Source organism: Gallinula chloropus, assembly GCF_964237585.1.
Source record: "Gallinula chloropus genome assembly, chromosome: 2".
Classification (NCBI taxonomy): domain Eukaryota; kingdom Metazoa; phylum Chordata; class Aves; order Gruiformes; family Rallidae; genus Gallinula; species Gallinula chloropus.
The window spans coordinates 158783711-158799646 of NC_140086.1; the positions used below are offsets into that span (position 1 = coordinate 158783711).

General features: G+C 44.5%; 1 protein-coding gene across 4 annotated transcripts in view; it reads right to left on the reverse strand.

Annotated features, from left to right (window-relative positions):
• CTDSPL (CTD small phosphatase like) overlaps positions 1-9965 on the reverse strand; it is a 92053-nt gene extending 82088 nt beyond the window's left edge. For all 4 annotated transcript variants that reach the window (XM_084280489.1, XM_084280487.1, XM_084280488.1 and 1 more), the window contains exon 1: positions 9480-9965. In XM_084280489.1, coding sequence (XP_084136615.1) covers positions 9480-9555 — 76 coding nt within the window. In that variant the 5' untranslated portion in view covers positions 9556-9965. The remainder of the gene's footprint in view (positions 1-9479) is intronic.
• Positions 9966-15936: the final 5971 nt, after the last annotated feature.

Genomic DNA, 15936 nt, shown 5'->3' on the forward strand with positions numbered 1-15936 from the left:
AGCTGGGGGTGTTCAGCCTGGAGAAGAGAAGGCTGAGGGGAGACCTCATCACCACCTACAATTGCCTGAAAGGTGGGTATAGAGAGGTGGGCGTAGAGAGGTGGGCAATGGTCTCTTCAGCCAGGTGACAGGAGATGGGACAAGGGGAAATGGCCTCAAGCTGCACCAGGGCAGGGGCAGATTAGATATAAGAAAAAAAATCTTTCCCTGAAAGAGCTGTCAGGGTCTGGAACAGGCTGCCCAGGGAAGGGGTTAAGTCACCATCCCCGAATGAGTTTAAAAGACGGGTAAATCAGGTACTCAGGGATATGGTTTAGCATAGGATGGGAACTGGTGGACTTGATCTTAAAGGTCTTTTCCAACCTTGTGATTCTGTGATACACCATCAGTACCTTTAGAATATTATTTTCCAGTACCTTCACAAGTTTACTTTTATTATTAAAAATGCAAACTGCTGCCAGTTAAGCCTGTTTAGGAATTCCCAGATAAACTATTCCTGCATCCATAGCTCCTCCAGGATGACACAGGTCACCCATATGATGCATGACCAAATGCTTCACCGGAGTGGGACATTCTGCCCTTACTGCTGAAGCCACGCTGTCCTGTGGAAAGAGCCCTGGTGCAGTCACTCTACTTCCCTGGTTATTTATCATGCACCATCCTCCCTTTAAATACAGCACAACATTCACTCAAGTTTTTTAACCAATTGTCATGAAGAAGAAATAAATGACTTGGCTTTAAGAACCAAAGCTGCTCTCTAGCAGTGATGATCCTGTGTCAGACACAAGATTGAGAACTTCATTTTCCTTGATTTTAATAGGGAGCTAAGAACCAAAGAGAACATCTTTCCTTATCAGACAGCTCCCATGTCATTTTGGGCAGACCTGTCCATGCAGTCTACCCAGGGTTCCTCATCACTCCACCATCTCACTCCTCAAACATCTACTAAAGCTTCTCATACCACAATTAACCTTGGACACAGCCCCCAGTGCCAAACACCTCTGAGCCCGTTAAACTCAATATCAACAGAGCACAGAGAGGCAGCTCTTGCAATCCAGCAACTTAGGATGAGGGGGGGAAAAAAAGGCAAGAAAGCAAAATGCAATAAGGGAGAGAATTAAAAAAACCCAAACAACCCATGATAACAAAGGTCAAAGCTTCACTCCAGAAATCCCCATAAAACACAAGCTTAAATTGGTTTTCCAGAAATGCCTTGCTTTCCACTGCATTCATCAAATTGTTACTGTACATCTTTAACCAATTTTAATTTTAGTTCACAAATAGACCAATTAGCCTGTCTTTTAAGAAAATTTAAGGCTTTTGTGAAGGTTTTTTGAGATCCTTTATAACCTGAAAAGTTCCTTTCTCTCCAGATGGAAGACATTAGATCTGTCAATGTGCTTGGCTGAAGCAAGTATAAATTATTATCTTCTAGGAACAGGTCACTACTGACCACTCCTCTGCAGCATACTTCTATCAACAGGAATAATTACCAACTTCATGTCAAAACCTACACCCAGCATCTTGAGCTTTACCAAAACTTTCTCCTAACTAGATCCCCAGGAGCCACATGTATGTGCACTCACAAGTGTACGTAAATACTCAGACCTGTATATACTAAACAGCTTTTGAGGACAAAATTAAAGCAGCACTGAGTGGAAATAGTCAGATGCATGCTAGGAACAACTTCTGGACAAAATTCGTACCTTTATAAAAGTTCTTTTATTAATATAACTTTGAAGAAACGTGTCTGGATCCTTCTACACATGTCCACTGTAATAGCACCCGTTGTGGTAGGATTTGTGATAGATGGACCCATTTCTATCATCATAACTATCTCAAAATGTCCCATGGGAGTAGGGGTTCATCCCCAAGTGCTGGAGACACATCTCCCTCTTCCTCTCTCCCACTCCCAGAGATGACCACGCTTTGCAAATCATCAAATAAACAAACAAACAAAAATAATCTGAATTTTACAGCAGACAAGGAAACAGCAAGATTAGTTTTACTGCAAACTCAGCTGGGAATCCTGGAGGACAACTCAGGAAGCCAGAGAGCTGCGGGGGTGGAGGAGAGCACAGCGGTGAATAAAAAATCAATAAATCACTTTCTACCAAGAAAATAAGGAAGCCAAGCAACAGCAGCAGCAAACAACCCACAGAACAGGCCACCAGTTACTCAGGAGAGATGATTTGATTTTAAACAAAACCATCAATGTATATACACTGTAACTTCAGGTTGACGTTCAAGAAATCTTTGTTTCCTACGAAACCTGTCCTGACTATAAACATTTGTAAAAATTACATACGCAGGAGATGTTGACAGATCAGACATCCTTTGTTTGGGGTTGTTCTTCTGTAGAACTTACAGCCTGCAGTATCTTATTTGCCCCTGTATATCAGGCCTTAAATACACTCACACACGCTCAACAGAGAGGAGTAGTTGTTTCTTGCAGAAAGCAATCTCATTTAAAACCCCCAACATCCTTTGAATCCATGCCTACCATATATTTATTCAGATTTAACTCACAATAAATTTTCTAGATAATAGAATTCCAAGTTTCTGGTACAGCCAATCTCTTCTAATAATGGGCTTTTCTTTTTTTTCTTTTTTTTTTTTTTTTACAAGCCATACTTTATCACCTCACACAAGGAAAACAAGACGTGGCACTTTTATGCAAGTGATCATTTTGATAACACACTGAATAAAGCCTCCAGATTTATGTAGGGCCAGCACCACTCACTGAACTTCCTCTGCTCATTTGTCTAAAGCTGGTGATTTTACCACTAATACCTATATTACACAGTAGCCAGAGGTACTTAAAGGGATGGACTGTCAAGGATTCACTTTGATTATTTTTTTTTTGTCTACAGCAAATATTGTGGAAATATAAAAACCCACCCAAATTATGTTCCAGAGAGTCTACTGTAGTATATTTTTACTCTGATCTATTCAGATGCTGCTTACACTTTCCACATTTCTCACATCTCTGCCTATTTAATGCCCTAACCTCTCCACACAAAAATAAAGCAAGTTCCCAACAAACCCTGGCAGAAGTAGAATTTACAGATTAATGTTTCCTGTGTGAAACTCAACAAGTGCTGTGCCACACTATAGCACAACAGGCATTTTTCCTCTGTGCCTGCCCGCAGCTCCTTATAAACAAGTTCTGGAAGTTCAGCAAGGCATTTAAACCCGCTGATACCCTGTCATCCTCCTTGAGCCTCCTGGCCAGGAAGATGAGCAGAAAACACAGTTGGGATCACTACTGTTCAACAGGATAGAGCCATGAAGACTTCAGAGATGCTGCTGAGTATTTTTGTGGTATTTTTCAGCCAAGATCAACGCCAAAGAATCAAATAGTATATAATCCTTACTAGCAATCCAGATGTGGATTCAACATCTAACTAGGCAGGCACATTAATTCGGTCCACCAGCCATCTGCACATCTCAGCTCGGAGGATTCCTGCACCTTCCTGGACAGACTTACAACCTGGGATATGGGAACACACACAACCCTGCTATGTGGGTGGCCAAAGCCTCACCAACTTCACCATGAAAGAAGCCACAGCCCAGAAGCAGTATGAGGACAGATGGGGTCAGAGTAGGTTGGGAGTCCGTAACAGATGTTAAACCTATTCCCTGCCCCACTGTCAGTCCCCTCATAGGCTCAGCAGTCCCCAAGAGCCAGGAGCTTGTACCCTTTGCTCTGTCCCTCAAACAGGTTGAAGCACTTGGGCAGCTTTCTCCTCCCTCCCAGCCCATCATACATCCTGAAGCCTGGCTTCTCTGCCAGCGATGTATATCCCCCAAGCAGGGAGGAAGAGGAGGGATGGGGAGCATCTTCCCCTACTGATCCACACTGTGGGTAAAAACCTAAAGGAAGAATGTAGAAAGTTAGACCTATCTTTGCTTTTCCCATTTTGTTTAAAGAAGGAGAATGTTGAATCTTGTGGACAGAAACACTTCAAATAATTCCAAGTAATCCATCTAAAATGTTCAGTTGAATAATGGACAAATTCACTCCCAAATTCAGTGAACATTTCCATATCCAGACTTACATTTTCCATTAAAAATTTAGTTTCAGGTGATACCAAGCACCAACCATGGTGGTCAGTGCCACCAACTCTTCCAGCTCAAGAGGTAGGAGAAAACAAAGTCTTACTCTCCTACAGAGTGGATATTCAAGATCAAACATGTATGTATATATAAGCTAGAAGTAATTTGCAGCCATTTTCATGTTTCAATGATGACTTTTACAAGATAGTAAAACTCATAAATTAAGTGTCCCATGACAGAAAAATTGAGCTACCAACTGTTAAACGTCTCCACCAGCAAACGGGAACATCTTTCACCAACACAGACCAACTAAGTGAGTTTCATCCCTCTCAGCTTTCGCTTTCTCAGCATTTCAGTTTCATATCACTTTAAAGAAACAAACACGGACCCTCTTTCTGGAGGCTTATTTATAATGTTCAGATTAAATTCTGGGAGATGAAGTGTAGCATCAATCACGCTGCATTTTTACTGATTATCTCAGAAAATGCTATTTGCATTTCTGAATATGGAATTGACAAAATGTAGGTCAGCTTTGTGAGGGGTTTTTTTTAAAGGCATGTTAAACTTCTGAACACTTTATTTAAATCACTGCATTGAAACAAGTATGAATTTGAGACCACATGTGCTACGAAGAAACGATAACGCTGCAGCTTACAGGCATGGACCAAATATTAGATATTCATGCAAATTTTGGTTCACGTTACTGCCACTACACTTCAGCTCGTTAACTGCTACCCTAAATCAGATCTTGGGTTACTACAGTCTCTCCCTGGAACATAAAACCTACTGTATGGTTACTCTGGTTTCATATAACAACTATGTCATTAGTTAATGATTTAAAATTTTACCCTCTGTGAGCAATTCACATTCCAATGCAGTGCTGGAGTGGTTTCCACATCCTCTACCCCCCACCTAATGCTACTTTAAAGTTAAAATTGTTACGTTAATCTTAAAATAATTTATTGAAACATTTTGGGAACATGAACATATGTTCAAATCTTCGAGCACTTTGAATCCTGGTGGTATAATGGAAAAAAAAAAGTATTCAAACTGTTTTCAAAATGCTTTTTGTTGAAGTCACAATTAAAGACACTTAGTTTGGCTTTTACCTTCAGATCTTAAAAACCTGTTATTTTGAATGATAATGAATACTGGTCTTATTGCTGGGTTTTCCAATTTTATTTGAAAGAAAGGAAGGCAAAAAAGTTTGCCTGTTTGTGAAAACATCCACAAGGAATTACACTGTTCATGAAAAATAATAATGGTTTAGGTTCCACTATGAACCTTATTCAGATAGTTTATTGCAAAAGAAAATATACTTCTGTAGAGACACAAAAACATTCAGTTACTCTAAATAACTGCAAATAGATGCTCAGCTGAGAGACAAATCGTACACAAGTCAGGAAAGATGTATCTGAAGAGAAAAAAAAACCACCACACCACGGCCTGAAAGATTTAGTACCCGAAAGAGGATCGGACTATTATTACGTTACTACTTAACTTGGCATGTAGAAACAGCCAAGAATTTGTAACATTTATGAGGATCAAATTAAAGCATGTAGGTAAAAAAGGGTAATTCACTTCTTCGGGCTGAATGCCAACTACCCATCCATGGCCACACTCTGCATCGCTCAGTGCAAAGACCTTGCCGGCTCTGCACTGGTTCCTATAGATTTACCTGGATAGATTTCACACTGCAGGTCAACGTGCAACTAATTAGTAGGAACGAATAGTTTCCTTATAAAATAAACAGTTGATTTTATCTGTAGAACTGATTGCACAGAGATTCAGATTTTCAGTTTTTTCCTTGCAGTTTCCCTTTGTATTTTTCTTTGTATTTTTCCCAGCTCCCCACATTTCTTGCTGCTCTAACAAACCCCTTTTCACATACTCATGTCTCCGTTTTAATTTCAAGTCTTCCAATTCCCAGAAGCATCAAATGACCACAACATTAAATACCTCTGTGAAGAACTCCATTACTTAAAAAAACTAACAGGGAATTAAATTCTCCATTAATTTACCACTCCAAGTATTTTTAATCACCGACCTACAGCTTCCAATTGGGAGTACGTTAAGTTTCTATTTCCCAGGACTAACGTAACGACGCAGATAGGAACCCAAATCCTCCAGGAGCACGAACACCGCAGGCATTTCAGAACAAACATTGCAATAATAATAATAAAATACGACTGTAGCAACTTTCCATGCTCAGCTTTCATTCTGACAGACAACTAAATACAGTGCACCACCATGTGGCAACATATCAGGGAACGGTTCATGTACCAAGAGCTGGGTTTTTTCCACCTTCAACCTTTTTTTTTTTTACTATTTGTTAGAAAATAAATGTTAACTCCATCTCAGTACTTACACGCTCCTTTCTAACAAGTTGGCACAGCTTCGCTGATCTCAAAAAGCTATTTTTTAATGCATCGGCATTAGCAAGAAAATATTTAGGCATTTTTATTTGTAAAGCACAATATTTACCTAAAAACATAACTGCCCCCATGACCACAGAACAGCTCCGTTTCTTGGCAATCACATTCCATTGCACAAGAGAAATTAAGCATAAGCATATACTATGTATTGAGATCCTCTTAGAGCATAAATACATTTTTAAAAAATCAAGCTAAATGCTGGCCTAACAGCTGATTAAAAGCTTCAAAAACTCTTGGAAAAAAATCAAACACTTGAAGGTATATACATGCATTATTTAGCAGTTGCTACTGTAAAACTGCTTCTCTCCAGCTAAACAAGAAAAAAAAAATTCTTGGGTTTTTCTTCATGAGAAAAATCAACAGAAGGTCCCCAAAACCCTAAGAAAACCCTGTCTCCTAAAGCCACCACATGCCACTTAGTACCCTGGAACATATTTCTGCAATCAAACGCTAAACTCGGAGGAAAAAGCAGGTTTCCAATAAACCAGACAGCCTCTGCTCACCCAGAGCTGTTATAATTCCCTGGACGGCAAAATTTCAGAAGTTAGGCTCGGGTGGTTCTTGTATTTGTTAAATAATGAGTTAATTCCTCATGCCTTAACATATTTGTTAGCCATTTTGTACCAACACATCCAGTTCAATCTGAATTAGCACTCTAAACATCAATGTCCCACTAAGAACCTATCTGTATTCACCATCTCAGCTTCAGGCTCGCTCTGTAACTCACCGGACCTCAAGGCTTTGCTAAAACTGTTCAGAAATCTAACAGAAAACTGGGTGACACCACACACAACCAGGCAAGGAAGGCAGGTAGGGAACACCAGCGGGTTTTCACAAGCTGGAGCAGTGGGGAAACCTGTAGCAGTCGAGGTACGAGCAAGCAGTCCTCTCCTTCCCCAGCCCAGGACAGACAGACCTGCAATTCTCTTCCTGCAAAAGTTGCTCTGGCGTGATTTGAGAGTCTCCCCACAGAGCACATAGTCAACCCAAAACATGCACTTTAACCACATTTCTTAAAAAAAAACCAAACCAGAAAACACAGCAAAACAAAAAAAACACATTAATCCACCTCCTGTATTAAGACCATGCTGAAGTTTCCTCCTGTCTCAAACTCCAACCACCCTCCTTCCACTCTCCCCCAGCCCACCCTGGCTAAGACACAGCCTGAAAAGCCCCCGCTTCCCAATTAAAACCATCATGATTTTTCTGCTGAAGACAAACCAATAGCAAGAACACAATGCATATTATGCAAGTTACTGCATAGTTATGCAAGTTATATGCATATTTTCGCTTCGCAGCGTAGCTCAGCGCACGGAGGACTCTGTAGACACTTGTTTGATGTGGATGCCTACTCCTATTTTGAGCTGTCAAATTTTCCTCTACTTGTCTCAACTGGCTTTTTTTACAGTAAAATTTCAACCAGCCCCTAACAACAACTCTTCCAGCACGCACAATACTACAGGCCGTTAACACCACAGCAACATCTGAGCACAGTATCACGTATGTCTACTCCAACCCAGAGCTTCTTAGGAGACATCGTAGGCAGAGCACAGACACCTTATTTACCGTGCAGACCCCAGGCTCAACGTTGCCAAAACAGAGGAAAGTCTCAGAAACGCCTTGAGCCACGCGAGGCCTCGCGGTGGAAGTATGGCTTTGCAGGCAATAGGGATTAGGGAGTTATGGGAGTGCTCCCACACCAAACCAAAACGTTAATTTCTCGTTCAAACACCCCCAGCCTGATGGCTGTATTTTTTTTTTTTTAAATCTACGTCCATGCTACTTCTGCAGTCAGCACTGGTGAGAAGACATGAGATTTTACCTACAGCCTCTCATCCAAAGTAACAGGGAGCAACTCTGACAACGACACAGGATCCCTCACTACTTACAGGATGAGCCATGCAAAAAAGGAAGCTTTCTGGATCCTAAAAGCCTCATTTTTGGGGGGAAGATATATCGATCTACCATTTTTAGAAGACCACTCGGAGGTCTAGCACGATTCCTGCTAAGCAACATCACCACACACTCCATTTCTCTCCTTTCTCCCCTTTTGACCAGCACTGCCCATGAAAAAGTATAACCTCGAGATGCAAATAATTGCCAAAATCCAGGAGCGATCACCCACAACTCCCCAGCACGTGAATCCCACCGCTAACCCCTACCTTCCTCATCATCAGCTGCAAGGACGCAACCACCTACAGCCCCTCCGAGCTTCCAAGAGGAAACAAGGTTAAGGTCAATTGTTGACGTCTAGACTTTGGAAGAGCAGCAGTTCCTTTGGCCAGGCTCAATCCATCTTCTTTTGGAGTAAAACACAACCTAAGTCCGATGGCTTACGCAAGCAACAACTATTTATCTACAGAGTAAATAGAGCCCGCTTTTAAAAGTAGCCCATGTTTCTTTTGGAGACGCACAAGTATCTTCCAGCAACCAACCTGAAAGCTATGGAGACTTTTAAATTTGAGGCAGGGAGGAAAGCAGAAAGAAACTGGGAGTCTTTTTGGGTTCAGTTTCTTTCTCTTTTCTTTTTTTTTTTTTTTTCCAAAAACACAGGGGGAAAGATTTAAGATCTTTACAGCTGAGATTTTAAAACCTTCCCACACATCCAGCACATCCAGGTAGCCTTTCCCAAAGCAAGGTGCTAACTGCAAAGTGACAACCTTACAAAGTTACCTCGCCGACCCTGAAGGAACAAGAGTATTTTATGCAAGTAACTGATTAAACTCAGCGTTTAAACACTGTAACAAGTTCGCAGCCGTATTCAAGCAAGCCGTTTCAGAGACCTTAACACAAATATCTTCATCCCACAAAAAAAAACCCAACCCCAACCCAACAAGCCCTCTTCTATTCCCAGCAGCCTAGAGAGGATTAGACAGCCGCTGAAGCGTGCATTTTGAAGCAGCGATTTCTAGAAATAAATAAATAAACAAAGAGAAAGAAATACCCAACACCACAAACATGGAGAGAAGAGAGAAGGCAGCTCACCTTTATCCTGAGTGCAGGACAGGATCTCCTCCTCTTTGGGGTTAGTCACCTGGGTGATAATGGACGGGTTGTCCATGGAAACAGAGTGAGGTTTCACCTGGCTATTTCCCTCCCAGAGGCTTGTGTGCGGGGCCGGGGAGGGGGGGGGGTGGGGGGGGTGTTGTTTGTTTGTTTAAAAATCAATATGTAGATTTGTATTAAAAAAAAACCACAACTAAAACCAACCAAAAACCCCGACAACAACGAGGAAAAAAAACACAAACTCCTCCAGGAGCGAAGCCAAGCTGGGGGGGAAGGGGGAGGGAGGGGGGGAAGGGAAAGGGGGAGCACCGAGCAAAGGGCCCCTCCGGTAGCGCTGCCACCGCCGCCTCCTCCAGGCGCCAATTCCCCGCGGAGGAGGGGGGGGTGCGGAGGCCGAACAACCCCCCCCCTTTAAGAAACAAATAATTAATCCACTGCACCCTTCCGGGAAGCTCTCCGCTGCCTTCTACACACACACACACCCCCCACCCCGAGCCCCCGCCGCCGCCTCCCGAGGCGGGGGAAGTGCCCCCGGCCCCTCCGCGCCGCGCCTCCCCCCGCGGCGAGCCCCCGCCTCACGCCGCCCCCCGCATCCACCTGAGCCGCCCCGCGGGGCCTCCTCCCCCGAGCGCGTCCCCCGGCACAGCCCCCCGATCCCTACATACCCACCCCCCACCCGCCGCCGGCGCCGCCGCCCTCCTCCGCGCTTATCTCATCCCCGCGCACCCCCCTCCCCAGCCTCGGCCCCCCTCACACCTCCGCCCCGGCCCTCCCTCCCCCCCTACCCCCCTTCCCGCGGGCAGCGCTGCGGGCTCGGCGGAGCGACGCCGGGCCGCCCCCTCCACCGCCCCCTCCTCCTCCTCCTCCTCCTCCTCCTCCTCCCTCCTCCTCCCCCCTTTCCCGGGTCACGGGCCGCGGCCGTCCGCGGGCGAGGAGGGAAGCGCGGTGCGAGGGGAGGAAGGGAGGGGAAAGGGGCCGGGCTGAGCCGGGCCGAGCCGATCCGAGCCGAGCCGAGCCGCGTTCCCCGGCCGCGCTCCCCGCGCTGCGCCACAGCCCGCCGCCGCCGCTCTCGCAGCCTGTCAGCCCGCCCGGCGCTGCCCGCGCCCCGCCCCGCTCCGCCCCACCCCCGCGCCGGGGGACGCTCCAACATGGAGGCGGGCAGCGGGCAGCGCCCGGGCCCCGCTGCGCGGTAAACAAGGAGGCGGGGCCGGAGGCGGGGATACAGCGGGAACGGGGCGGGGCGAGGCGGCGGCGGGGCTGGCGCTGAGGCGGGGGGGGGGCGGCTATTGTCGCTGCGTACAAAAGGCTTCTCTCTTGCCCGCGGGGGGGTGGAGTCGCGGGTGGGGCGGGGCCAGTGCTGATTTGAGGGAGCCCGCGGGGCCGGGAAGGGGTTCGGGCGCCATTTCCCCCTCAGGGTTGTCCCGGAGGGGTGCTGGGTTGAGCGGGGCCCTCTCCCCGTTCCGGAGCGGGGTTAAACTGCCTGGGAGGGTGTCGTGGTCACTGTCACAGGTGGCTGCGAAGTGTTTTTCCGAGGCTAGCGTGTAGCCGGGAAGTGCTGAGGGCAGCCTCGGCGGCTTCTCTCACAGAAAATGTTATTTATTTTCCTTTTTTTCTTGTCCTAGAACGTCTCTAAAGGCATGCCTGGCTCTCCAGGAATTCCCAGCGCTGCTGGAAGCCTTCGGCAGGAGGTGGGCAGTGGTGCTGCTCCTCCTGCCCTCCTGGAGCACCTGCTGTTAGCTGGGGTGCAATGGTGGGGGACCTGCCCAGAACAAGGGCTCTCCTGTGGGGCTGTGGGAGTGTGAAATTAAAAGGACCAAGCCTTTAGGAAAGAGTGCTGGTGTATTTAATCTAAATAAGGAATTTAAACCTTTTTCTACTGGAAAAAAAAATCTAACGTATGCAGGCTTTTACTGCAACCTTCCTTCAAAAAGGATGGATATATCACTTAAAATTCCATTAGCTAATTGGGGTAAATCCTTCTATGGCAGGCAATGTGAATTTTAGCAATATTTGCTATGACTATCTTTTTTTTTTTCCCCCTAAAACTGAAAGCCTGTGTGTGTGTTTTTAAATATATATATATGAAAATATGTACATAGTTCTGAACAGTTTTACTTAGTGAAAATACAGTGTTTGAACTGCCAAGCCAGGCTGTGGGAATGGCCACTGTGTTTAATTCCAGCAGCTCTTCTCACTGCAGTGCTCTCTCAGAAAGGCAGGCTGCGGGCCCAGCCTTGAGGAATTTCTAGTCTCTGGCAGTGCCGTATCTGCTTTCTGGGGAAAACCACTTAAAGCTCTGGGGCCTTGTTTCGCTCTCAGTGAGTGTCTTCCTGCAATTCACCACACTTAAATGTTCTGCTGCGAGTCTTTGGATCGCCGCTCTCCTTTAATGTAGAAGAAAGTCCCAAACATAGCTGTGTCTTCCCTCACAAACCTTAACGCTCCCCAAGCAGCAGCAGTACATGCGGAGATACCAGTATTGCAGGTTTCTGGGACTTGAATTTTAGGTTTGCCCATCCTACTCCTATGACAAACACTTGCACGGGGAAGGAGTACAATGCCACTGCTTGCATTGCACCCAACTGTGCAAGTTTCAACCTGCTGATTAGCTTTGGCTTCTCAAGGTGAGAGTCTTAGAGTTGCAAGCAGTCCCTGGCAGGTTAGGTCAGGCGCAGATGAATAGGAGTTAGTACTCCTTGGCTGATGGGATTAGTCCTATTACCTGTAAGGGTTGAGAACTCCTGCTCTGAAGCTATTATGAAGCTACACAGCTAGTGCCGTGATAAAGCTATGTTGTAACCCAGCAAGTTCTTGATCTTTCACCCTCCCAGGCACCGGAGGCATTTTTAATTATCTGAGGGTTAATTTGCATAGAAGCTTTTGCTGAAACAATAAATTCATACCTTTGTTATTATTGGGTATGAGTTTCTGTGTCAACATTTATACTTGGATGAAACCGAAGTAGCTTCCTACCAGTGTTAATGCAAAGGGGTTTCTTCAGAGCTAGTTAGAGAGCCACCCAGAACTGAAAACGTTTTCCACTTCTTTGCAGGGAAAGGGCAATTACAACGTGTGGTAGGAGAACATGTGCTCTAATGCATCTTTTCTATGCAGGGAGGAGGAGATATAAATGTCTTGCCTGATGAAGAGCACGTTTTGCAAGGCTTGACAAATACGATATTTGCCTTGAGCCAACGTCTTATGTGTGTTTTAAATGCTGGTAAGATTGTTTTTGCAACGTGCATCGTAAAGCTCCGGTTGAACAACTAGCTGTTTATTCATCTCATTAAGGAATTTGATACTTCCTTCAGTTTAGAGGGGGAACTGCTATTTCTGGTGCAGTATAAAGTGGAAGTAGTTTGAAAGAACGTGCCGGGAAGGGGTATCTCACACTGTGCTAGTCCCTTTGCTACTGTCCTGCAGCCTCCCTTACCCCACCAGTCTAAGGAGGAGCAGAAAAGCCGGATACCCCTGACACACTAAGAACTGGAGAAAGTCCATGGGCAGAGCAGTGGGAAGCCAAATGGAAGTTGAGGAAGCTCAGCTGTACTTGGACTGGCAGTGCTGGTGTTAACATAGGAAACAGATTGCTTGGCCTCTCCCACCCCCCTCACTCCCTTCCTAGATGGGTTATGAAACAGGTGTAACAGAATCAAGAGCATTCCATGTTGTTTCTTTCCTGCTTTCACTTTAGACACACTCTGAAGTGTGTACAGTATCCTCTATGTTTCTTTATGTGCTACACGAACTAAATCCTAAATAATCTCATGCAGCGAGTGAATGGTTTCATCTCTGTGTTACAGATAGGAGGTGGAGGCACAGACAAAACAATTCTTTGCAGGAAATTGTAGTGCGAGGTCGTAGGAGTTCCAGATTTTCATCACAAATCCTGACATTTGTCCTTGCCACCAAAACGTGTCCCCCTTTCAATGCCATAGGATGTTTTATAAGGGGTGTGTGTATGTGTGTGTGTGTGTTCTACATTAAAAGGAAGCATTTATTTTCATTGATATCAGTTCTGTGAAGGCTTGACCCTGGGCCCACAATGGGAGATTTATCCTTGACTTTAATGGAAGAACAATCAAGGTCTCATGATATTACATCCCAAAGAAAGGAAAATAGCGCAGTCTGTATCAATAAGATAAATGTTTCATAGTTAGTGTAAGCTGCTATATTCTTGCAATAAATGGTTTATTAGATTGATTAAATGTCTTAACTTTACTTCAGCTATTAATCAGTTTTGGCAGCTGTTTATTGCTTTGTATACTTTGAAGTAACGGAGATTATCCCTTAATTATCTCATTGCAGTTCATTCATTGTTTCCTAAATAGTGCCATTACAATGGTAAATTGCAACAGTAAAACAGTGTCAATAGAAAGTTATGGAGTTCCCATTTTATGAGGCATTCATAAAGTTAATGCAATCTACTTAAAACATAGCTGTGGTTTCAGCACGGTGACCTATTTGATACGGCGTAAGAGATTTTGATGAGAACACAGTAGAGCATTAAGTGTGCTGGGACTCTGCTTTCACCAAAGTAAAACATAGCATATTCCCTGTTGGAATATCTGTGTGTATCAGAATTTATTAAACTAGTACTTACTTGATCCCCTTTGGTTTCACCAAAAGCTGTGAATTCCAAAGGTTTTGTGCCTTTGAGTACAGCAAGTTTATTTCTTTCTGTCTGTGCAGAAAGAGGTGGGAAAATTCGGAGTGGTACTATCACTTTGAGGTTGCTATTGTCATTCTGCAGAGGGATAAGAGAGTGCCAAATCCATCAGAAGAAAATGGCTGCTTTTAGTATTATCTTCAGATCTGGCAGCGATTCACAAAGAAGCAGTTGCATAACAATTTCCATTCTAAGTCCCTCTTTCCGTCAACTGTAACCATACCTAACTTTAACATTATGAGTTGTCTGTTTCAGGCTGAGTTGTTTTGGAGGAATCAGTATTACTGTCAAGCTGAGAAAGGTTCATGAGACCTGCTTTCAAAAGCTGTAAGGTGAATTGTCTCCCATCTTGCTCCCCAGCAACAGGTTTGTTGTCTTTTTAAACATAATTTTGGGTTTTAATTTTTTTTTTTTTAAATTCTCCTTGACTTTTCACTGTACCTCTGATAGCAGAAAATGTGGGTCCTTAGCTTGGTTAGATTCATGCTGGAAAGAAGGCAAACGGTGTTTGTACTACCATGAACAATTTATGTTCAATCCCAAATTCCAATAGGCTCCTAATCTAGAAACTTTAATTAAGGAACCCAACAAAGATAAAGCCTGCTCGTGACAGATGTTGGGCACCCACATGGGAAGTGATGCCTGAAAAGCATTCAGCCTGCTCTGAAGTAAACACATAATTAAAATTCCTGGCCTTAATTTTGATGCTGGGTTGAATTTGACTAGTGACCAACAGGTGGAATGCTCTGTAGGGCTCATCACCTGGTGACCTACCAGTGACACATCCAGTGCCCCCCTACGCCTTTACAAGAGAGCCTTCTTTTTATAGCAAGGAACCAAATTGTGTTCCTTTTCAAAGACTGGCAAGGTCTCCCATTTCCTGGGTGTTCTAGATGCATCTTCTGCTTCATACAGTTGAGTTCAAATGGTTTCCTGCTGCCCAAAGGTGCTTATTGACATCTTAAAGCTGGAGGTGAGCTGCACCAGCATTCAGCTAGCAGAGACATTTGCAATAAAGCTCCCACTCAGTCAAAAGCAGCTGACTCAAGCCTAAATAATTTGGCCTGAGCCAGATTAGGGCTTACTCTGAATCTTTCAAACTACAGAAGTCAGAGCCAGAAAGATCTGTTTAGGAGGCATCAGCAACCTTAAGTAAGGCACTTGCTTATCTGCAGCCTTAGACCATATCCAGGTACAACTTCTTGCTGTTGGTCAGAGATGAGAGGTGGGATTTCTGTGTAATGAAGGGACCACAGTGGAAACATGGGAATGGTAGCAGGACTTCAGTTTTGATAGTAATTCTGTTTTATTTGAGCACAGCAGTGAAGTAGGATGAAACTTGGTGCTGCTCTTACCTGGCTGCCCAGTGTGAGCGCTCAGTTTTCCTGCCGATACGTCTGTAGAGGCTTGGTTTCCATTTCAGTTTTACTGGTTGTCAGATAGTTTATCTGTGAAACAGATATAATAACAGCTAATCTCGTGTTATGGTTCTGTGGCTGTTTATAACTCCTATTAATAGCAATGGTGGAAAGCCTCGGAGTAGATTTTATAGGGCACTGGGGTAAGCAGTTACTGCACATTCCCCAGAGGCTACATACCATCAGGTGTAGCAGCTTGTCCTTTCCAGACTAGGTCATGCTCACCTTAACTCTGCCATTCCCTATCTTTTGGGGATTTGACTTTGCACTCTTGGTATTGTTTTGAATTGGTAAGCAATTGATTTTGCTCTGTGGTTTACACTTGCAAACATCCCATCTGATTTCCAAG